Source organism: Pongo abelii, chromosome 18 (genome assembly GCF_028885655.2).
Source record: "Pongo abelii isolate AG06213 chromosome 18, NHGRI_mPonAbe1-v2.0_pri, whole genome shotgun sequence".
NCBI lineage: Eukaryota > Metazoa > Chordata > Mammalia > Primates > Hominidae > Pongo > Pongo abelii.
The window spans coordinates 3,237,886-3,260,907 of record NC_072003.2 but is presented as its reverse complement, the minus strand read 5'-3'; the positions used below and the strand labels follow the sequence as shown (position 1 = coordinate 3,260,907).

At 53.8% G+C, this 23,022-nt stretch overlaps 2 protein-coding genes and 1 pseudogene across 10 annotated transcripts; 1 reads left to right on the top strand and 2 right to left on the bottom strand.

Annotated features, from left to right (window-relative positions):
- Positions 1 to 7,125: 7,125 nt before the first annotated feature.
- LOC112129444 (interleukin-32-like) lies at positions 7,126 to 8,869 on the bottom strand (annotated as a pseudogene).
- Positions 8,870 to 10,399: 1,530 nt separating this feature from the next.
- Positions 10,400 to 11,265, top strand: LOC112129443 (guanine nucleotide exchange factor subunit RIC1). Its single transcript, XM_063717443.1, is given in 4 exon segments — positions 10,400 to 10,418; positions 10,502 to 10,741; positions 10,744 to 11,015; positions 11,017 to 11,265. Coding segments are annotated over 4 exon segments (780 nt in total).
- Positions 11,266 to 15,151: 3,886 nt separating this feature from the next.
- LOC100460404 (interleukin-32) lies at positions 15,152 to 19,624 on the bottom strand. Of its 9 annotated transcripts, none has more exons than XM_054534658.2 (8): positions 19,322 to 19,614; positions 18,831 to 18,941; positions 18,696 to 18,741; positions 17,271 to 17,309; positions 17,073 to 17,132; positions 16,677 to 16,703; positions 16,448 to 16,507; positions 15,152 to 15,700 (listed from the first exon to the last, which is right to left on the bottom strand). In XM_054534658.2, the coding sequence occupies exons 3-8, from the start codon at positions 18,708 to 18,710 to the stop codon at positions 15,395 to 15,397; spliced, it is 507 nt and encodes a 168-aa protein (XP_054390633.1). In that variant the 5' UTR covers positions 18,711 to 18,741; positions 18,831 to 18,941; positions 19,322 to 19,614; the 3' UTR covers positions 15,152 to 15,394. The 9 variants fall into 9 exon arrangements, with proteins under 9 accessions (XP_054390633.1, XP_024089607.1, XP_054390632.1 ...); XM_024233839.3 differs by having other exon boundaries at positions 18,696 to 18,738; XM_054534657.2 differs by having other exon boundaries at positions 18,696 to 18,738; positions 19,459 to 19,605.
- Positions 19,625 to 23,022: the final 3,398 nt, after the last annotated feature.

The following is a 23,022-nucleotide window of genomic DNA, read 5'->3' as shown; positions in this document are numbered from 1 at the left end:
GGACATGAACAGACACTTCTCAAAAGAAGACATTTATGCAGCCAAAAGACACATGAAAAAATGCTCACCATCACTGGCCATCAGAGAAATGCAAATCAAAACCACAATGAGATACCATCTCACACCAGTTAGAATGGCGATCATTAAAAAGTCAGGAAACAACAGGTGCTGGAGAGGATGTGGAGAAATAGGAACACTTTTACACTGTTGGTGGGACTGTAAACTAGTTCAACCCTTGTGGAAGTCAGTGTGGCGATTCCTCAGGGATCTAGAACTAGAGATTCCATTCGACCCAGCCATCCCATTACTGGGTATATACCCAAAGGACTATAAATCATGCTGCTATAAAGACACATGCACACGTATGTTTATTGCCGCATTATTCACAATAGCAAAGACTTGGAACCAACCCAAATGTCCAACAATGATAGACTGGATTAAGAAAATGTGGCACATCTACACCATGGAATACTATGCAGCCATAAGAAATGATGAGTTCATGTCCTTTGTAGGGACATGGATGAAATTGGAAATCATCATTCTCAGTAAACTATCGCAAGAACAAAAAACCAAACACCGCATATTCTCACTCATAGGTGGGAATTGAACAATGAGAACACATGGACACAGGAAGGGGAACATCACACTTCAGGGACTGTTGTGGGTTGGGGGGAGGGGGGAGGGATAACATTGGGAGATATACCTAATGCTAGATGACGAGTTGGTGGGTGCAGTGCACCAGCATGGCACATGTATACATATGTAACTTACTGCACATTGGGCACATGTACCATAAAACCTAAAGTATAATAATAATAATAATAATAATAATTACAATAAAAGAAAAAAAAAAAAGAAAAAATAAAAAAATAAAAAAATAAAATCACTTCAGCTTTGGCTACTGCATGGAAATGGCAAGGCCAGGGACACCAGCTAGGAGGCGGAGGCTGCTGTCCAGGCTGGGGGTGACAGAGCCCCTGGGGACCACAGCACAGCAGGAGGGATTTCTAGGTAAGAGGAAGCCAAGGGGGACATGAGGGATAAGTCGAGGGGGATGCGGGGTCACTGGAGAGGTTGGGGAAATGGTAGAAAGAACTTGAGCGGCCGGGCGCAGTGGCTCACATCTGTAATCCCAGCACTTTGGGAGGCCGAGGTGGGCGGATCACCTGAGGCCAGGAGTTAGAGACCAGCCTAGCCAACATAGAGAAACCCCATCTCTACTAAAAATACAAAATTAGCCAGGCGTGGTGACATATGCCTGTAATCCCAGCTACTTGGGAAGCTGAGGCAGGAGAATTGCTTGAACCCAGGAGGCGGAGATTGCGCCATTGCACTCCAGCCTGGGCAACAAGAGTGAAACTCTGTCTCAGAAAAACAAAACAAAACAAAAAACTTGAGCAGTGGCAGAGGGGAGATCCCAGCATGTGGCCCAGGGTAAGGAGAGGCGGGACCAGGGTCGGGCCATGGGCGGCCCCTCAGAGCTGGGGTCTCAGGCCAGAGACAGTCCTTCCACGATAAAGGGACATCAGAGGTTTCTGCAGGATGCAAAGGAGGAAAGCCTGTGGGGCTCTTTGAGGCTCTGCAGAGAGAACTCCGGATCCAGCTGCCTCCTTCCTCAGGAAGGCTGGGGGCAGCAGGGCCCAGAGAGCCTGGCAACACCCTTCCTTCCCACTGGTCACCTCCCTCAGCCCTGCAGGAGCTGCTGGGACAGGGGCTGGAAGCAAGCAGGGCCCTCAGGGTGACCAGGCCACCAAAGGCGACTGTCAGAGTCGCTGTCCAGCTGTTTCCCCTGCTGGACTCTAGGCTGGCACCAAGGAGGGCTTGCTCCAAAACTCAAGAGTGCATCCAATGCTCCAAAAGGGCAGACCAGGGAGGGGCATACTGACCCCCAGCAATGTTCCTGGTCCCCAAGCCCCCCACACCCTCGAGCACACCCCAGTGTCCCTCCCAGACCACGGACTCAGCCCTAGGAGAGCTGTTCAGGGAGCCTCCCCTGTGGGTGTTTGCTCCTCCCCAGGCCGTGGCCCATTTCCCCTTCCTCTTTCCTGCTCAGCCCAAAGACAGGAGTCATGGAACCCCAGGATAGGACAGGACAGAACAGGACAGGGCCCCCAGCCCCATCTTTATCTCACCGGCTGCTGCTGGCTGCCAAGCCTCCCCTGAATGGGGGAGGGTGGTCTGTGCGAGTCAGCGGAGACAGGAAGTGGAGGAAGACGGGAGGCTCTGCAGGGCCAGTTGAACGTGGCCTCTGAAATGGTGAGAAGTGCCCTCCCAGCCGTTCCTCCTGGCTGCCCCAGGCTCTGCAACTGCACGGTGCTGAGGCCTCAGGCCCAGAGATTTGACCTCTGCCTTCTTGCCTCTCCCCTGAAACCAGGGCCTAGTGGGGGACTCCTGAGTCCCCTCTGCCTCAGCCCCTGGGGCCCTTGATCTTGGGAGAAAACCGAGGAGATTTTGTGGCCCCAGCCCTGCCCGGGGGATGAGGACGGAAGAGGGAGTCATGACAAGAAAGTTGCAGGGCCAAAGTCCCCTCACGCCGGAGGCCCAGGGGTGGCGATCAGGGAGTGGTTCTGTGCTTTCAGCTCTGTAATCAAGGACACACCAGGCTGAAATCCTCTAGTCCTCAACCAACCCATCAGGACATGGAGACCCATGCACATTATCAATAAGAAAGTCAGGGGCCTGGCCTTGCTCTTCCACATCTGGAACGTGGGTAGGTCCATCAGAGCCACAGTCTCTGCTGTCACTACTGGACCCCTTGCCTCCCTGTGCCCGCCTGTCAGAGAAGCCTGGAGACAGCCACCTGATTCTATTTAAGCAACTTTTATTTTATTTTATTGTTTTCAGGGGAAAGTATGAATGCAGTCCCCCACTACCACAAATTATGCAGCCGAGTGTCCCACACTTGGGGAAATCACAGGGGTCAGCACATCCGGGGTGCAATTGAGACGGTTTGGCTCTGTGTCCCACTCAAATCTCATCTGGAATTGTAATCCCCACCTGTCAAGGGAAGGACCTGGTAGAAGGTGATTGGATCATGGGGGCGGTTTCCACCATGCTGTTCTGGTGAAAGTGAGTGAGTTCTCACGAGATCTGATGTTTTTCTTGTTCGTTTTGTTTTGTTTTGTTTTTTTGAGACAGAGTTTCGCTCTTGTTGCCCAAGCTAGAGAGCAGTCGCGCAATCTCTGCTCACCACAACCTCCGCCTCCTGGGTTCAAGTGATTCCTGCCTCAGCCCCTCTAGCAGCAGGGATTACATGTGCACGCCACCATGCCCGGTTAATTTTTGTATTTTTAGTAGAGACGGGGTTTCACCATGTTGGCCAAGCTGGTCTCGAACTCCTGACCTCAGGTGATCCACCCACCTCTGCAGCATGATAATTAAGGAATCAGAGAGACCGAGGGGTTAAGGTGGAATTATTTAATTATTTAGGTGCACCAACCCAGTGGGATTCACATCCAAAGGACTGAGGCTTGAACTAAGAGAACGGTTACCTTTTAAGCATTTTGTGGGGGTGGGGGGAGATTTGTGCTGGGGGAAGCATATTACAGAAGCGAGAAACAAAGGTAGTTATTCAATCAAGACATGCATTACATTATTTCTTACTTTTTAAGGAACAACATATTTTATGACTTAAGATTATCTATTTAGTGACCTTGCAGCTGCACAGCTAGAGAAACAGAGTCTTCACAATGCCTGGGAAAGGGAGAGAGAAGGCTCACTAGCCACAGAAAAACAGGCAGTCAATTTTTAAAGGACTTTAGCTCTTTTTCTTCCTCAGCGGGAATTGGTTTTTTCTTACATACACCTGAGTTTTTGCTTACACATTTTTAAATTTCTTTTAATTCCTGTTCTACCTTGGCCTCCCAAAGTGCTGGGATTACAGGTGTGAGCCGCCACACCCAGCCTGAGATCTGATGTTTTAAAAGTGTTTGGCAGTTCCCTGCTTTCTCTCTCTCTCCCCTGCTGCCATGTAAGACGTGCCTTGCTTTCCCTTCACCTTCCACCATGATTGTAAGTTTCCTGAGGCCTCCCCAGTTTTTTGGAACTGTGAGTCAATTAATCCTTTTTTCTTTATAAATTACCCAGTCTTGGGTATTCTTTACAGCAGTGTGAAAACAGACTAATAGAGAAAATTAGTATCAGGCATGGGGCACTGCTATAGAGATGACCTGAAAATGTGGAAGCAACTTTGGAACTGGGTAACAGGAAGAAGCTAGAACAGTTTGGAGGACTCAGAAGAAGATAGGAAGATATAGGAAAGTTTGGAACTTCCCAGAGACTTGTTGAATGGCTTTCACCAAAATGCTGATAGTGATATGCATAATCAAGTCCAGGCTGAGGTGGTGTCAGATGCAGATAAGAAACTTACTAGGAATTGGAGTAAAGGAGACCCTTTTAGCAAAGAGACTGAAGGAATTTTGCTCCTGCCCTTTGGAACTTTGAACTTGAGAGAGATGACAGCATGTCCTGCAGTAGAAATTTCTTTTCTTTTTTTCTTTTTCTTTTTTTTTTTTTTTTGAGAGGGTGTTTCTCTGTGTCACCAGGATGGAGTGCAGTGGCATGATCTTGATCTCGGCTAACTGCAACCTCTGACTCCCTGGTTCAAGTGATTCTCTTGCCTCAGCCTCCTAAGTAGCTGGGATTATAGGCACACGCCACCATACCCAGCTAATTTTTATATTTTTAGTAGAGACGGGGTTTCACCATGTTGGCCAGGATGGTCTCAATCTCCTGACCTCGTGATCTGACCGCCTTAGCCTCCTAAAGTGCTGGGATTACAGGCGTGAGCCACTGCACCAGGCCAGCAGTAGAAATTTCTGAGCAGCAAAGCATTCAACAGGTGACCTGTCTTTTCCTAAAAGCGTATGGTTATATGCACTCACAAAGAAATGGTTTGAAATTAGAACTTACATTTAAAAGGGAAGCAGAGCATAAAAGATTGGAAAATTTGCACCCTGACCATGTAGCAGAAAGAAAAATTTTTTCTGGGGAGAAATTTAAGCTAGGCCCAGGGCCCTGCTGCTCTTTGCAGCCTTGGGACATCGCTCTGTGCCCCAGCCACTCCAGCTCCACCTGTGGCTAAAGAAGGCCAAGGTACAACTCAGGCCATTGCTTCAGAAGGTGCAAGTCCCAAGCCTTGGCAGCTTCCATGTGGTGTTGGGCCTGCAGGTCTGCAGAAGACAAGAGCTGGGCTTTGGGGGCCTCCGCCTAGATTTCAGGGGACCTATGAAATGCCTGGACGACCACACAGAGGTCAGTGTCAGGGGCAGGGCTGTCATGGAGAACCGCTACTGGGGCAATACAGAGGGGAAATATGAGGTTGGAGCCCCCACACAGACTCTCTACTGGGGCACTGCCTAGTGGAGCTGTGAGAAGAAGACCATTCTCCTCCAGACCCCAGAATGGTAGATCCACCAAGCGCTTGCTCTGTGTGCCTGGAAAAGCCGCAGGCACTCAACACCAGCCCATGAAAGCAGCTGCCGGGGCTGCACCCTGCAGAGCCACAGGGGCAGAGCTGCCCCAGGCCCTGAGAACCCCCCTTGCATCAGGGAGCCCTGGATGTGAGACATGGAGCCAAACAGATCGCTTGGGAGCTTTAAGATTTAACGACTGCCCTGGTGGATTTGGGTCTTGCCTGAGGCCCGTAGCCCCCTTTTTTGGCCAATTTCTCCAATTTGGAAAGGGAACATCTACCCAATGCCTGTACCCGCAATGTGTCTTGGAAGTAACTAACTTGCTTTTGAATTTACAGGCTTATAGGCAGAAGGGACTTGCCTTGTCTCAGGTGAGACTTTGGATTGGTCTTTTGGGTTGATGCTGGAATGAGTTTAGACTTTGGGGGACTGTTGGGAAGGCACGATTGAGTTTTGAAATGTGAGAAGGACATGAGGTTTGGGAGGGTCCAGGGGCAGAATGAGGTGGTTTTCTCTGTGTCCTCATCCAAATCATCTCAAGCTGTAATCCCTACATGTCGAGGGAGGGGCCCGGTTGGAGGTGACTGGATCATGGGGGCGGTTCCCCCATGCGCTTCTGGTGTAAGTCAGTGAGTTCTCACAAGATCTGGTGATTTAAAAGCATTTGGCAGCCAGGCGCAGTGGCTCACGCCTGTAATCCCAGCACTTTGGGAGGCCGAGGTGGGCAGATCACCTGAGGTCAGGAGTTCAAGACCAGCCTGGCCAACATGGTGAAACCCCATCTGTACTAAAAATACAAAATTAGCCTGGCATGGTGGTGCATTCCTGTAATCTCAGCTACTCAGCAGGCTGAGGCAGGAGAATCGCTTGAACCTGGGAGGCAGAGGTTGCAGTGAGCTGAGATCACCCCATTGCACCCCAGCCTGGGCGACAAAAGCAAAACTGCATCTTAAAAAAAAAAAGAAATGTGTATGGCAGTTCCCCCAACCTTGCTTCTCCTGCTGCCATGTAGGACGTGCCTTGTTTCTCTTCCGCCTTCCCCCATGATTGTAAGTTTCCTCAGGCCTCCCCAGCCATGTGGAACTGTGAGTCAATTAAACTTCTTTTGTTTATAAATTACCCAGTCTCAGGCATTCTTTGTTTTTTTTTTTTTTTAGGTGGAGTCTTGCTGTCTCCCAGGCTGGAGTGCAGTGGCACGATCTCAGCTCACTGCAAGCTCCTCCTCCTGCGTTCACGCCATTCTCCTGCCTCAGCCTCCCGAGTAGCTGGGACTACAGGCGCCCGCCACCACGCCCGGCTAATTTTTTGTATTTTTAGTAGAGACAGGGCTTCACCGTGTTAGCCAGGATGGTCTCGATCTCCTGACCTCGTGATCCGCCCGCCTTGGCCTCCCAAAGTGCTGGGGTTACAAGCGTGAGCCACCGTGCCCAGCCTTCAGGCATTCTTTATAGAAGTGTGAAAACGGACTAATACAGCAATGGATCAGCCTTGCCCTGGGAAACCCACCTCTGTGATCATGGTATCTCCCCTGCCAGGTAAGTATAAGCAAGTTTTATTAAGATGCCACGGTGACAGCGCCAGGTCAGAGCTGCAGCAGGAACGCCAGGCAGGGAGACTGAGTGTGCGGGAGTGGGGCGGGGCACAGGAGAGCTGAGGGAGGGGACAGGGTGGGTGTGCGGTGAGGGGGAGGGCAAAGGTGGTGTCAGTATCTTCATTCTGAGGAGTGGGGTTCAGAGCACTTCTGGGTGTCAGCTCCTCCATCCCCCCGTGGGGCTCCTTAGGACTGGAAAGAGTGGAAAGAGGACCTGAAGAGTTTTGACAGAGAGCAGCAGAAACTCTTGAACTCTTTCCAGAGGGCCTGCACTGCATGGACCAGGGCCGCCACCTTCTCCTTCACCCAGGCCAGAACCCAGTGCCACCACGTCTGCAGCCGCTGCAGCATGGCCTGGAACCGTCTCATGACCTTGTCACAAAAGCTCTCCCCGGGCTCCTCGGTTGCGGGATCCTCAACATCCAGGACAGGGGATCTGTTGCCTCGGCACTGTAATCCATCTCTTTCTTTTTCAACAAAGGAGTGAGCTCCTGTGGAATGGGAGCACCATTCGGAGTCTGTAGGTGGGGTGTCAGCCCCAGGCCCTGGCCACACCCAGGCCTCTCAGCCTTTTCCTGAGCCTGGGAGAGGGAGGCCCACAGGTGTTGGTTTCCTGGCCATAAACAAAATCTCTGCAGCACTGTGACATGTTCATGATAGCCATGACGCCCTCGCTGGAAGGTTGTGGGTTTACCGGAATGAGAGCAAGGAACACCTGGCCCACCCAGGGCGGAAAACTGCTTAAAGGCGTTCTTAAACCACAAACAATAGCCTGAGTGATCTGTGCCTTAAGGACATGCTCCTGCTGCAGTTAACTAGCCAAACCCATCCCTTTATTTTGGCCCATCCCTTTGTTTCCCATAAGGGATACTTATAGTTAATCTAATATCTATAGAAACAATGCTAATGATTGGCTTGCTGTTACTAAATATGAGGGTAAATCTCTGTTCGGGGCTCTCAGCTCTGAAGGCTGTGAGACCCCTGATTTCCCACTTCACACCTCTGTATTTCTGTGTGTGTGTCTTTAATTCTTCTAGCGCTGCTGGGTTAGGGTCTCCCCGACCGAGCTGGTCTAGGCAAGCTGAGGGTGCCCCTGCACCAGGAAAGGGGCTCACAGGAAGGCCCTGCAAGTGCAGCTGCAGCCAACAGGAACAGCAGGACACCCTCCAGAGGTGACCCCAGCCACCTCTGCCCAGCACTCCCCCGCCCCAATCCTCCACGATCCCCGCCTCCAGTCACCCAGTCAGCATGGCTGTACTGGACACTGGACCACAGGGCTGAAGAGACCCAGAGAACACACAGAGGAAGGGGCCACCTTACACACAGATGGGGACCCTCCTCTGGGAAGGGAGCACTTTTTGCACAAAAGTTTGAGGGGAAGGAGCTGGGTGTGGTGGCTCACTCCTGTAAACCTAGCACTTTGGGAGGCCCAGGTGGGAGGTTCACTTGAGCCCAGGAGCTTAAGACCAGCCTGGGCAACATAAGGAGAACCCCGTTCTCTACAAAAAAATAAAAAAATAGCCAGGAATGGTGGTGCACGCCTGTGGTCCCAGCTACTCAGGTTCCAAGCTGAGGCAGGGAGGCAGGAGGCTTGCTTGAGCTGGGGAGGTCGAGGCTGCAGAGACGCATGACCGTGTCACTGAACTCCAGCCTGGACAACAGAACAAGGCCCCGTCTCAAAAAAAGAAGGAAAAGAAAAAGAAACTTGAACTTGAGGGGGCGGTGGGGCAGGGGCAGGAGCCTATAAGGTGCGTGCCATTCTCTGCTGGCAGCCCCAGCCCTGGCAGCATACCCTTCTCCCAGCTCCAGTCTATGGTCAGCAACCCCCACCCATCTCCACCATCTGCTGGGGATGTAGGTCCATGTCCTTGACCCAAGACCTTCCCCCATTCCTGCCCCCATCCCTCCTCAAGCCACACCTACTACATCCCTTGAGTCCTCCATCCCCCCTCCCCCATCTCCCTGTCCACAGCCTCCGCCCCTCCTCTCCCTACCCTGTACCACCCCCACCCCAGGTCTTCCTCCATCTCCTTGGGAACACAGAGCTCCTCTAGCAGGGACTCTCAGACCACAGCCTGCTGGCCCCAGCTCCTGGCCTGTCTCCCAGCCTCTTCCCACCACAGCAGCCTCTTCCCTCCGGATTCAGCTCAGGCGCCAGGACCGGCAGGACCAAGACACTTCCCACGTCAGCCCTGGTCGAAGCTCAGCTCCTTATCCATCGGTGAGCTGTCTGCCAGCTCCTGCTCCAGCTGCTGAGAGGCCTGAAGAGACCAAGACAGAGACACAGCCCCGCAGCACCACAGGGAGGCCCCAATTACCCCATGCGGATGAGTTTCATGGCCACCTCTAACTAAGGTCAGCACTGTTCAGGGCAGGTTCATAGGTAACGACCTGGTGAACTGAAAAGCAAATTTCTCTCGGTCCCTAAAGCCACTCGCTGAGCGTCTAAGCATGAAACGTGAGTCTTAAGAGGGGTAGCAAACAAGTTTTCATTCACTTCTCACCAAACCTGTCTCCTACGCCCATTGTACAGAGGAGGAAACTGAGGCACAGACACTTCACAGTAGGTGGCCAGTTACCCTGGCTCTGCCAGCCTGCCTTTCAGCAGTGGCTTCAATGGTCTTGCTCAAATCATATCCGCACTGATGAATGTCCTTGTTGATTGTAAGTTCTCTTGTTGTTCTGAGTCTTTTTTCTGAGAAACTGAAAAAGTTTGGTGTTTTGATCAGGACGATATCATTCATCTCTCACTTTCTATCCTGCCTTGCATTTCTTTAACCACACTGAGCTTCCGGGCCCTGCACCCCTTCCTGCACCCTTGTTATGCCATGCATCTGGGGGAAGTTACACAACCACAACTGTGCAGACCCAGCCCCACGAGATTCCCAGAGGGCAGTCCACAAGGGCCCCGGCACCTCCTATCATCCTTGCCCCAGGCTTTGGCAGGCAGCTCCTGCACGCTCCCCTCAGCCCCAAGCCAGGCCCACAGGCCCTCAAGCTTCCACCCAGCCCCAGCCCCCAACTTTCTTTTCTTTTCTTTTTTTTTTTTTTTTGAGACAGAGTCTTCCTCTGTCACCCAGGCTGGAGTGCAATGGCGTGATCTCAGCTCAATGCAACCTCTACCTCCCAGGTTCAAGGGATTCTCCTGCCTCAGCTTCCTGAGTATCTGGGATTACAGGCGCCCCCCCAACACACCCAGCTAATTTTTGTCTTTTTAGTAGAGACGGGGTTTCACCATGTTGGCCAGGCTGGTCTCGAACTCCTGACCTCAGGTGATCCGCCCGCCTCAGCCTCCCAAAGTGCTGGGATTACAGGCATGAGCCACCATGACTGGCCCTCAGCCCCAACTTTCAAATGACAATTGTGTTTCCTGTTTCATCAGGACAGGACATCAATGTCATCTGTAACTTCCGGTGCACTGGGACACAGAGCTGTATCTCCCCATGCTCACCTCCTGCCCCTCCCGGTGTGAGGACTTAGCCTGGATCACCTCCAGGACAAGAACGACCTACCGACATCTATCCATCCAATCTCCCCACCCATCCATCACTGCCTCTGTGCATGCATCCTTCCATCCATTCATACCCGCCTCTGTGCTTGCAGCTATCTGTCTGTCCCTGCCTCTGTGCCTGCAACTGTCCATCCATCCTCACCTCTGTGCCTGCGTCTGTCCATCCATCCTCACCTCTGTGCCTGCATCTGTCCATCCATCCTCACCTCTGTGCCTGCATCTGTCCATCCATCCTCACCTCTGTGCCTGCATCTGTCCATCCATCCCTGCCTCTGTGTATGCATCTGTACATCCATCCCTGCCTCTGTGCCTCCATTGTTCCAGCCATCCCTGACCCTGTGCCTGTATCTGTGCATCTGTCCCTGACTCTGTGCATGCATCTGTCCATCCATCCATCCCTGACACTGTGCATGCATCCGTCTGTCCATCCATCCCTGCCTCTGTGCATGCATCTGTCAGTCTATCCATCCTCCATCCCTTCTTTTGTATCAGGTCATCCAGTGTTGAGCGCTCACAACTCCCTCATCCTAAGACGCTCATGGGACCTATTCCCTCCCCCGACTCCACGCCGCTCTCTGCCCTCCCTTCCCAGTCAAGTTCTCCAGCCACAGGTCTCAACTCAATCCTCACTTCCTCCGCTCCTCTCACACCTAAGCCCACTGCTGCCTAAATTCTTTCCCAACCCACTGGGCCTACAGGCACTAAAAAGGTCACCTTGCCCCTGGAGGAACAAACACAGGCCCATGTAGCTTACTGGACTTGTCTTTGCCCCAGCCACGGCTGACCACCTCCTTGTTCACTCTTCTTGATCACCTTTGGGCTCAGTCTTTCTCCATCTCTGTTGAGTCCTTCTCCCCTGCCACCTACCCCTTCATGCTGGGGTTCTCTGTAGCTCTGTACCTGACTGTCACGTTCCACCCTTTCCTCCCAGAAGCTCGCCAACCCCCGCGGACTGCTGGCTCTCAAGGCGGCCACTAGCCCAGCTCCGAAAGCAGCTGACAATGCACAGCATGCGGCCCGGGGCAGGCCCTGTGCTGAGAGGCACGGGGGAATGGCTCATTTCATCGGCAAGGCCACGCCACCAGCAGGCGCCATTCTCCTCGCATTTCTCAGGCGAGGAACCTGAGACAATGAGGTTAAGGAAGTTGTTCATTACAAGTGGAAGAACCCTGACTTACTTGAATTCAACTTTGAAGCCCACGTTATCTTTTTGTGTGTGTGTGACAGGGTCTCACTTTGTCACCCAGGCCGCAGTGCAGTGGTGTGAACACAGCTCATTGCAGTCTCAACCTCCCTGACTCAAGCAATCCTCCTGCCTTAGCCTCCTGAGTAGCTGGGACTACAAGCTTGTGCCACCATGCCTGGCCGAAGCCCATATCTGAATGTTGAGGCACACAGCCTCCCCAGCCTCTGCCTCACCAAGCCCTCCGCAGGGTCTAGGCACCCTCCCTGGCTGCCCCCTTCCCCTGACACTCAGGCTCCCCAGCATCCCACAGCCAATGTAATTAATATGGGGCTACAAAGAGCTGGGCCTGGCCTCAGGCAGGACTGCCTCTCTGGCATTGCCATCCCTGCTGCAGAGCTCCCATGCGATCAGGCTCCTCTCCAGCTGAGACCACATCCTCACTGAGCTTCTAGTCTGTTCCTGCTTCCCATTCCCCTCAGCACATGGTCCCTGAGAAACTGCTTGCACAAGAATTTCCCTCTGGAGCTCCACCTCTGGGGAACCTGACCTCACACAGAGGAGACCAAGCTCTAGGGCAGGATCCTCAGCTTCCCTTGCCCCACCTGTGTGGCCAGCCCGGAGCGCTGCAGACTCCCGCCCAGACCTGCACTCGTGCCTGCCTTCTGCCAGCCTGCTCCTCCCCCTCCCACTCTCCCACCTGCATTAGCAGCACCAGGACGCCATCCTCCAAGTGCCCCAGCCTCACCTCCCCTGTCACCAGGATCCAGCCAGATCTCAATCCTTGCCCATCCTAACTGAACCTCCCTCAGATCCGTCCACTGCCCCTTCCCCAGGACCACACTCCACCATCTCTTGCCTGGACCCTGCGAGAACTTCCTGCCTCCCTGCCTCTACCCTACCCCCTGCCCCCCGCTGAAGCTGATGATAGTTCCAGAAAGCAAAACCCCTTAATGTTTCCCCCATTGAACAAAGTCTTCCACATGCTTTCAAGGCCCTTGGTGATCCGGGACCTGTCGCCTTTTGCAGTCTCCCTACTGATGCCATAGTTTTGGCTTCTGGCCTCAGATGTCCTGGGTCATTTCCCTGCTCACTGTCTCCTCGTACCCCTGATGCAGCTGGCTCGCTGCTTTCCTATTGGATCTCAACCCTGTGTATCCAGGAAGAGGGGAACCCTGTATTTCTGGTCTTGTGCTAGTAGGCGCTCAGCGTGTTTGTGCATGCATCTGTCCATCCATCCCTGCCTCTGTGCACGCATCTGTCTGTCCATCCGTAGCAGTGAATTATGATTGCATCATTGCACTGCAGCCTCAGCAACAGAGCAAGACCCAGTCCCTTTTTTTTTTTTTTTTTTTTTTAGATGGAGTCTCGGTCCTTCACCAGGCTGGAGCACAGTGGTGCAATCTCAGCTCACTGCAACCTCAGACTTCCTGATTCAAGTGATTCTCCTGCCTCCGCCTCCCTAGTAGCTGGGTTTACAGGCATGAGCCACCATGCCCAGCTAATTTTTGCATTTTTAGTACAGATGGGGTTTCACCATGATGGCCAGGATGGTCTCGATCTCCTGACTTCGTGATCCGCCCGCCTCGGCCTTCCAAAGTGCTGGGATTACAGGCATGAGACACCACACCCAGCCAGCAGTAGAAATTTCTAAGCAGCAAAGTGTTCAACAAGTGACCTATGTTTTCCTGAAAGCGTATGGTGACATGCACTCACAAAGAGATGCTTTGAAATTAGAACTTATACTTAAAAGGGAGGCAGAGCATAAAAGATGGAAAATTTGCAGCCTGACCATGGGGTAGAAAAGGAAACCCATTTTCTGGGGATTAATTCAAGCTAGGCCTAGGGCCCCACTGCTCTGTGCAGCCTTGGGACATGGCGCCCTGTGCCCCTGCCACTCCAGCTCCAGCTGTGGCTAAAGAAGGCCAAGGTACAGCTCAGGCCGTTGCTTCATCAGGTGCAAGTCCCAAGCCTTGGCAGCTTCCACATGGTGTTGGGTCTGCAGGTCTGCAGAAGATAAGAGCTGGGCTTTGGGGGCCTCCGCCTAGATTTCAGGGGATGTATGGAAATGCCTGGATGACCACACAGAGGCTGTCATGGAAAATGGCTACTGGGGCAATGCGGAGGGGAAATATGGGGTTGGAGCCCCCACACAGACTCTCTACTGGGGCACTGCCTAGTGGAGCTGTGAGAAGAAGACCACTCTCCTCCAGACCCCAGAATGGTAGATCCACCAAGCGCTTGCTCTGTGTGCCTGGAAAAGCCGCAGGCACTCAACACCAGCCCATGAAAGCAGCTGCCGGGGCTGCACCCGGCAGAGCCACAGGGGCAGAGCTGCCCCAGGCCCTGGGAACCCCCCTTGCATCAGGGAGCCCTGGATGTGAGACATGGAGCCAAACAGATCGCTTGGGAGCTTTAAGATTTAACGACTGCCCTGGTGGATTTGGGTCTTGCCTGAGGCCCGTAGCCCCCTTTTTTGGCCAATTTCTCCAATTTGGAAAGGGAACGTTTACCCAATGCCTGTACCCCCAGTGTGTCTTGGAAGTAACTAACTTGCTTTTGAATTTACAGGCTTATAGGCAGAAGGGACTTGCCTTGTCTCAGGTGAGACTTTGGATTGGCCTTTTCGGTTGATGTTGGAATGAGTTTAGACTTTGGGGGACTGTTGGGAAGGCATGATTGAGTTTTGAAATGTGAGAAGGACATGAGGTTTGGGAGGATCCAGGAGCCAAATGAGATGGTTTTCTCTGTGTCCTCACCCATATCATCTCAAGCTGTAATCCCCACATGTCGAGGGAGGGGCCCGGCTGGAGGTGACTGGATCATGGGGGCGGTTTCCCCCATGCGCTTCTGGTGTAAGTGAGTGACTTCTCACAAGATCTGGTGGTTTAAAAGTGTTGGCAGCCGGGCGCGGTGGCTCACGCATGTAATCCCAGCACTTTGGGAGGCCGAGGTGGGCAGATCACCTGAGGTCAGGAGTTCAAGACCAGCCTGGCCAACATGGTGAAGCCCCATCTGTACTAAAAATACAAAATTAGCCTGGCATGGTGGCGCATGCCTGTAAACCCAGCGACTCAGCAGGCTGAGGCAGGAGAATCACTTGAACTCGGGAGGCAGAGGTTGCAGTGAGCCGACATCACCTCATTGCACTCCAGCCTGGGCGACAAGAGCAAAACTCCATCTCAAATAAAAAAAACTAAACAAAACACGTGTTTGGCAGTTCCCCCGCCATGCAGGACGTGCCTTGCTTCTCTTCCGCCTTCCCCCATGATTGTAAGCTTCCTCAGGCCTCCCCAGCCATGTGGAACTGTGAGTCAATTAAACTTCTTTTCTTTATACATTACCCAGTCTCAGGTATTCTTTATAGCTGTGTGAAAACGGACTAATACAGCAACGGATCAGCCTTGTCCTGTGAAACCCACCTCCGTGATCATGGCATCTCCCCTGCCAGGTAAGTATAAGCAAGTTTTATTAAGATGCCAGGGTGACAGCCCCAGGTCAGAACTGCAGCAGGAACTCCAGGCAGGGGGACTGAGTGTGTGGGAGGGGGGCGGGGCACAGGAGAGCTGAGTGAGGGGTCAGGGTGGCTGCGAAGTAACAGTGAGGGCAAAGGTGGTGTCAGTATCTCCATTTTGAGGAGTGGGGTTCAGAGCACTTCTGGGGTGTCAGCTCCTCCTTGTCCCCCATGGGGCTCCTTAGGACTGGAAAGAGGGGAAAGAGGACCTGAAGAGCTTTGACAGAGAGCAGCAGAATCTCTGGAACTCTCTCCAGAGGGCCTGCACTGCATGGACCAGGGCCGCCACCTTCTCCTTCACCCAGGCCAGAACCCCGTGCCACCACGTCTGCAGCCGCTGCAGCATGGCCTGGAACCGTCTCATGACCTTGTCACAAAAGCTCTCCCCAGGCTCCTCGGTTGCGGGATCCTCAACATCCGGGACAGGGGACCTGTTGCCTCGGCACCGTAATCCATCTCTTTCTTTTTCAAGTAGAGGAGTGAGCTCCTGTGCAATGGGGGCACCATTCAGGGTCTGTAGGTGGGGGTGTCAGCCCCAGGCCCTGGCCACACCTAGGCCTCTCAGCCTTTTCCTGACCCTGGGAGACGGAGACCCACAGGTGTTGATTTCCCGACCACAGCCCCATGGACAAGAGGGACTTTTCCCAGAGTCCCACTCCTCTGCATTCACCTCCATGGCAGTGACACGATGGCTGCGTCTGCTTGGTCACCAGGCCAGGGCCCTCATCGTGCCTTTAGGGCTCTGCCACTGCGTGAGGAGGGAGGCCGTGGGCAGGTCCCAGTTAGGCTGTCACTCCCAGCCCTGCACCCCAAGCTCAGGGGCTGGTCACACCCTGCCCACACCCACATCAAGACAGGGCAGGGGTTGGCCAGGCCCGGTGGCTCATGCCTGTAATCCCAGCACTTTGGGAGGCCAAGGCGGATGGATCACAAGGTCAGGAGTTCAAGACCAGCCTGGCAAACATGGTGAAACCCCGTCTCTACTAATACTACAAAAAAAAATCAGCTTGGCATGGTAGTGGATGCCTGTAGTCCCAACTACTCGTCAGGCTGAGGCAGGAGAATCGCTTAAACCCAAGATTTGGAGGATGCAGTGAGGATGCAAGATCATGCCACTGCACTCCAGCCTGGGCGACAGAGCGAGACTCTGTCTCAAAAAAACAAACAGAAAGAAAGAAAAGACAGGGCAGGGGTGAAGGGAGGCAAGGTGCCCAGATGGGTGCGTCATACTCACTGGGTGGTGTTCCTGATAATGAGCCTCCATTGTGTCCAGGTAGCTCTCTTTGCAGTCGTCCTGGGGAGAGGAGGGCACAGGGGGTTCACGCTGCTCCTGGCTGCCCCCTCCCCACGGTGGCCTCCACTGGTCCAGGTGATTCCCAAGGGGACCCGGAGCCCAGACCCAGTGTCCTGTGGAGCCTAAGACCCAGGGACTAAGCTTGGTGGAGGGGGAGGCCACGGCTCACCTCCAGCTCTGCCAGGCCCGACATCACCTGTTAGGAGCAAAGCACTCGGTTCCAGGCCCCAGCCTCCCCTCACTCCACATCAGCCAGTCCTCAAGCCCAGCCAGTCCTCAGCTCCCACACACCCCGAACTGGGTCCAGCCAGGAGCCCGGGCCACGTCTGGCACCCCTGTTGTTTCCTCAAGGAGCCCTGGGGCTTGAACGCCTCCCTCAGTCTCCCCGGGCGTCCAGATCCCCCACCCGCCCACTCACTGCCACCCAGGTGCAAGCATTTGCCCAGGGTAAGGGATGAGGGAGCCTGTGGGTCCCTCTTCATCCTTCTTACCCTGAGCCCCCCACAGGGTGGAGAGCCTGGGGGTGGGGACATGTGACCTGGTGCCTGAGGGCAAATCCACCCACCTGTCCACATCCTGATTCTTCATTTTCCATTTCATCACAATATCTGTCTACGGCTTGATGCTGTGAAGAGAGGCAGTGTTGGCACCAAAGGGCCTGATCCTTGTCCCTCCAGGGTCCCCGGTGTCCCATAGTGCCCTCAGTGTCACAGGCTGAGACCCAGACCCCCAATCCCTGAGCAGAAGTAGGGAGGAGCATTACCATTCGGGCCCTCAGATCTTTAATTGCAGCAGAGTGGACCTGCGGAAATAACGGTGACACTCAGGCACCATGTGTGACCTTAATCTTTCCCCCAGGATAAGTTATACACACACACACACACACACACACACGCCTCTTTCTGCACACACACACACACACACACAAACACGGCAGAGGTGCGGGATGAGAGGAGACAGCAGTCCCAGGAGCCCCTCACAGCCTGGAAAGACTGGGCCAGAGCTGTCCTGGAAACGACTCAGAGAGAGCTTCTCTCAGGAGCCAGCTCAGATGGGCAGGACCAATAGCAGGGCTGCCATGGGCCTAGGTGACCCCTCCTCCCAAGAGCAGGGCCTGGGTGGGCCGGGGTGTCCTCCCTGCACACACACACACCCCTCCATGTACACACACGGGAGGATGGACACTGTCCTGGAGCAGGCTGGCTCAGCTGGGTTTCCCACAAGCACCATGGTCCCAGGTGAGAGTTGACCGAGGAAAAAATGTTTAGGGACATGACGATTGAGAAGGTAACAGCGGCCGTTCCTCTCTGATGAGCTGATTAATATTCAGGGGTGCCAGCAGTCTTCCCGACTGCCAACATGGAGGCCCACAGGGCCCGGGCCGTTCCTGCCTGCAGACAGGTGGCTGCATCCACAGAGGCCAGAGGCACCCCACAGAATCCCCGCTGAGCCCCCATGTGAAGGGCCTAGTCTCGGGGGTGACATGCCTGGTTTCCCCCACCACAGACTGGTGAGAGTCACCCACAGAGTGCGCAGGGCCTGGGGACATATTCCGGGGCAGGGCAGCTGTCTGCACACTTTCAGGCAGCGATGGTCCCACCCCGCCAGCCCGATTTCCCATGAACCAGGGTGAAAGCAGGACCATGCCGGCCTGTGGGAGCCATGCGTCCTCCGGGTCACTGTCCTGAACCTGGGCCAGGCCACATCATGGAAACCCCATTGTCACAGGCTGCAGAGCTCCCTGGAGGGTGTGGTGGGCCTCACATTTGCGGTGGGGCAGCGGTAGAGGATGGGAGGTCAGAGGGAACCCAGGAAAGGAGGAAGAGACACCCGGACCCACACAGGCCCTGCTCTTGGGCCCGCCCAGCTGAGCCGGCCTCTGAGAGGAGCATTCTCTGAGTCGTTTCCAGGACAGCCCTGCCCCACCCCTGCTCCGGGCTTTCTGGGCTGTGAGGGGCTCCTGGGACAGGTGCTCCCTCTCATCTGCACCCCTGCCATTCTCCAGCGCCCCGACACATGTGACCTCCCGCGCCTCCAGTGACTCTCTCGCCCCATCACTATCCTCCTGCCACTGGGCGCCCCTGACTGAGCCCTGACACACGGGCACCTCGGGAAATACTGAGGCACCCGCGCCCTTAAGGTCTGTTTTCAGACATGCCCACAAAAGCACGCGCAGCCTCTCACTCACCTTCGCGAAGCACATGGCGGCCAAAAGTTCAAGGAGCCAAGGCCTGCTGGCGAGGAACAGGTGTGAGGAAAAGTGTCTCAGAGAAGCACCCTCCTCCCCAGAGGGTCCTCACCTTCGGGGACCCCAACTCCCCACCTGAGATGACCCAGCTCCAGTGCACGCAGCCTTCCTGGCACGGAGACTCAGCTGGTTTTATGGGGGAAGGGGGAGTAGTGGGCGGAGCCTCTCTCAGGGCAGGAGGCCTTGCTGAGCGCGTGGAAAACAGGCAGAGACAGAGACAGACAGACAGACAGAGATGGAGACTTACCCGAGAGAGACAGAGGTCTGGGGTCCCTGGGAGGAATGGGGGTCCGTCCCTGGCTGGGCCCCTGCTCCCTCTGAGCTGGGGTGGGAGTCTCTGAGCCCAGGAATGGGCTGCTTTCCCCACCCCACCAGCCTGAGAGTGGGGAGGGGCGGAGGGAAAGCCCGGACTTGGGACAGCAGGCTGGGGAAACTCCCTGAGCACAGGAAAGTGCCAATTGGAGTCCAAGGACAAAGGAATTTGGACCCTGTCCTTGCATGAGGTGTGCCCTGGCTCCAGAGGCCAGAGAAGCTTCTGCATCAGAAGGAGGCAGGACCTGCCGGACCTAAGAGGGGGGCCATGAGGGCAGGGGCCTGTGCGCGTTGGAGGGGTGGCTAGTGGTGATGTAGCTCTGCCTGTGGGACAAGATAGGACCCTCTCCAGGGTGGAAGGCATCCTGCTGGCTGTCCGAGCTTGGCTGACCAGGTCCTTCTGACCCTTCTGGGCCAAGGCAGGGCCATCTGGGGCCGAAGATCACTGGTCTCAGCAATCTTGAGGCTCCCCTACGGGCTTCTCTAGCCCCATGGGTTCTGACCCTCCAACCTGGCTGGGCCTCCCACCTCCTCCTCATGGGCCCCCTCCCCCACCCCAGCTGAGCGCAACCACGCCCTTGCCTTTGTGATGGTTTCCTGTGGCCGCCTTAAGGAAGTACCACGACAAGGGGCCCTAAGTCCAAGACATCTCTTCCCTCACGATCTGCAGGCTGGAGGTCCAAGGTCAATGTGGGCAGCGTGGGGTCCTTCTGAGGGCTCGGAGCTGGGGTTCTGTTCAGGTTTCTCCTGCCCTTGTAGATGGCCATCTTCATCTTCATCACGTTCTGCCTGGGTGTGACTGTCCCCCTTTCCCCTTTTCATAAGGACACCAGTCATATTGAAGTAGGGTCCACCCTAGGCCGGGCGCAGTGGCTCATGCCTGTAATCCCAGCACTGGGAGGCCGAGGTGGGCAGATCACCTAAGGTCAGGAGTTCTAGACCAGCCTGGCCAACATGGTGAAACCTTGTCTCTACAAAAAATATAAAAATTAGCTTTGCGTGGTGGCAGGCACCTGTATTCCCAGCTACTCGGGAGGCTGAGGCAGGAGAATCACTTGAACCCGGGAGGCGAATGTTGCGTGAGCTGAGGTGGTGCCGTTGCACTCCAGTCTGGGGGACAAGAATGAAAATTCCTCTCGAAAAAAAAAAAAGAAGTAGGATCCACCCCAGTGACCTCATTGTACCTTAATTACCTCCATAAAGACCCTGTTTCCAAATCAGGGCATATTCTGAGGTCCTGGGGCTTAGGACTTCTGCATGGATGCAGTGTATCCCATTATATTCTCAAAGGGGACTCGGAGAGACAGAACCTATAAAACACGCCCCATGGTGAAAGCTTCCCTTGGGTGAGCTAGACAATGGTTGTCACCTGCCTGCCACTTAGGAGTCCATTCCACTGTGGGCAACCGCCTTTCCACAGCCAGGATGTCCAGATCTTTCCCTGAGCCGTCTCTGAATTGTAGATGGGAGAGAGAAGGAAGCCACTCCTGCACCAGCTAAAAGTCATGCTCTAGGCTTCAGCTCCAAGAGACTGTCTCTACACCCCACCAACCCTAGCCCCTCATGACTCTCAAAGGCCACCATCTGAAGACATCTTGGGATCCATCCAGACTGTACCCTATTTTTATAGCTTTATGGTGACGCAATTCACAGGCAATGCAATTCACTCATTGAGCTGTACAATTCAAAGCACAGAACTGTGCAGCTATCACCACAACCCATTTTAGAACATTTTCATCACCTCTAAGAGAAATTCTGCCCCTCTGAGACATCACCACCAGTCCTCGTTTCCCTGCATAACCACTCATCTACTTCCTTTTTCTTTCTCTTTTTTTTTTTCTTAGAGTCTCGCTCTGTTGTCTAGGCTGGAGGACAGTGGCGCGATCTCGGCTCACTGCAACCTCTGCCTCCTGGGTTCAAGCAATTCTCCTAACTCAACCTCCCGAGTAGCTAGGATTACAGGCATGTGCCACCACACCCAGCTAACTTTTGTATTTTTAGTGGAGACGGGGTTTCACCATGTTGGTCAAGGAGTCTCAAACTCCTGACCTCAAGTGATCTGCCCGCCTTGGCCTCCCAAAGTGCTGGGATTACAGGCATGAGCCACTGCGTCTGGCCTCATCTATTTTCTCTCTCAATGGATGCATCTCTCCCAGACATTTCCTATAAGTAGAATTATACACTAGATGATCTTCTCTGTCTAACTTCTTTCACTGAACATGCTGTTCTTGAGGCTCATCTGTGTTGTAACATGGATCAGTCCTTCATTCCTTTTTCTGGCTGAATAATATTCTACTGTGTGGGTAGCCCACATTTGGTTTCTCCATTCACCCCTCGAATGACATTTGGGTTCTTTCCACTTTTTGGCTAATTCCGAATAATGCTGCTGTGAACATTCACGTACAAGTTTCTGTGCCGACGTATGTTTTCACTTCATATGTATGAAGCAGAAGAATAGCTGGGTTACATGGTAAATGTGTTTTTATCCTTTTGAGGAACAGCCAGACTATTTTTCAAAATGTCTGTCATTTTACATTCCCAGCAGCAGTGTGCGAGGGTTCCCGTGTCTCCACAACCTCAGCAATACTTGTTATTCTCTGTGTCTTTTCAATTCTAGCCATCCCACTGGGCCGAAATGGTATCACATGACTTTTTTTTTTTTTTTTTTTTTTTTTTGAGATGGAGTCTTGCTCTGCCATCCAGCCTGGAGTGCAGTGGCGGGATGTGGGCTCACTGCAAGCTCCGCTTCCCAGGTTCACACCATTCTTCTGCCTCAGCCTCCCGTGTGGCACCTGTCACCACATCCAGCTAATTTTTTTTGTATTTTTAGTAGAGACGGGGTTTCACTGTGGTAGCCAGGATGGTCTCAATCTCCTGACATTGTGATCCACCAGCCTCAGCCTCCCAGAGTGCTGGGATTACAGGCGTGAGCCACTGTGCCCGGCCCATGAGACGGAGTCTTACTGTTGCCCAGGCTGGAGTGCAGTGGTGCAATCTTGGCTCACTGCAACCTCCCTCTCCCGGGTTCTAGGGATTCTCCTGCCTCAGCCTCCTTAATAGCTGGGATAACAGACGTGCACCCCGTCGCCCGGCTAATTTTTTTTTCTATTTTTAGTGGAGACGAGGTCTCACCATGTTGGTCAGGCTGGTCTCGAACTCCTGACCTCAAATGATCCGCCTGCCTGGGCCTCCCAAAATGCTGGGATTACAGGCGTGAGCCACTGTGCCTTGTCCTACTCTTCCTTCTTAGATTCCCCATCAACCCTGGATTCTTTCTTCTGCAAAGCAAGGAGATTCAAGTCAGTCCAGTTCCCGCCACCACACTTCTCCACAGGTCCATCAGTGCTCAGAAGAATGGAAGGGCTTTCTGTCCATTCATTTTTATTGCTCTGAGTGGGATGAATAAGCTTCTAAAATACAAGTTTCCCCCTTCTCATAGATGGAGAAGAAACTGACAGAGGCCCAAGTCCTTTCCTAGCAGCCAGAAATTCACTAGTAACTGACCAAAGTCTCCTGCCTTCTGTCCTCATGCTGATCTGTGTGTATGAGCAATTGGGGCAACCCCTCTCCTGGTTGCTGGGACAGCTGCCCACAGCCTTGGCTCCAGGAAGCACTATGGGGTCACTTAGGCTGGACGGGAACCTAGGAAGTGGCCCCTAAGTGACTCTACCCATGGGGGTCTGGCCGTCAGTGTGGCCTGAAGATATTGGTCCTGGGGTGGGGGAACACTGCAGAGCCACGGAAATGCCACGAGACAGCCAGCTACTGCCCCCCACAATCCCCGCAACTAGTTAAAATGCAGATTTCTGACCCCACCCTGAGTGAGGGTTCAGGGTGTGTGTGGGATCTGCAAACTTAAATTTCCCAGTGACTCTGATGTGGGATAGTCTAGAAGAATAGTTCCAGAGGCAATCATTTAGATCCTAAAACTGTGGGGAGTGGGGACAGGGTGAAC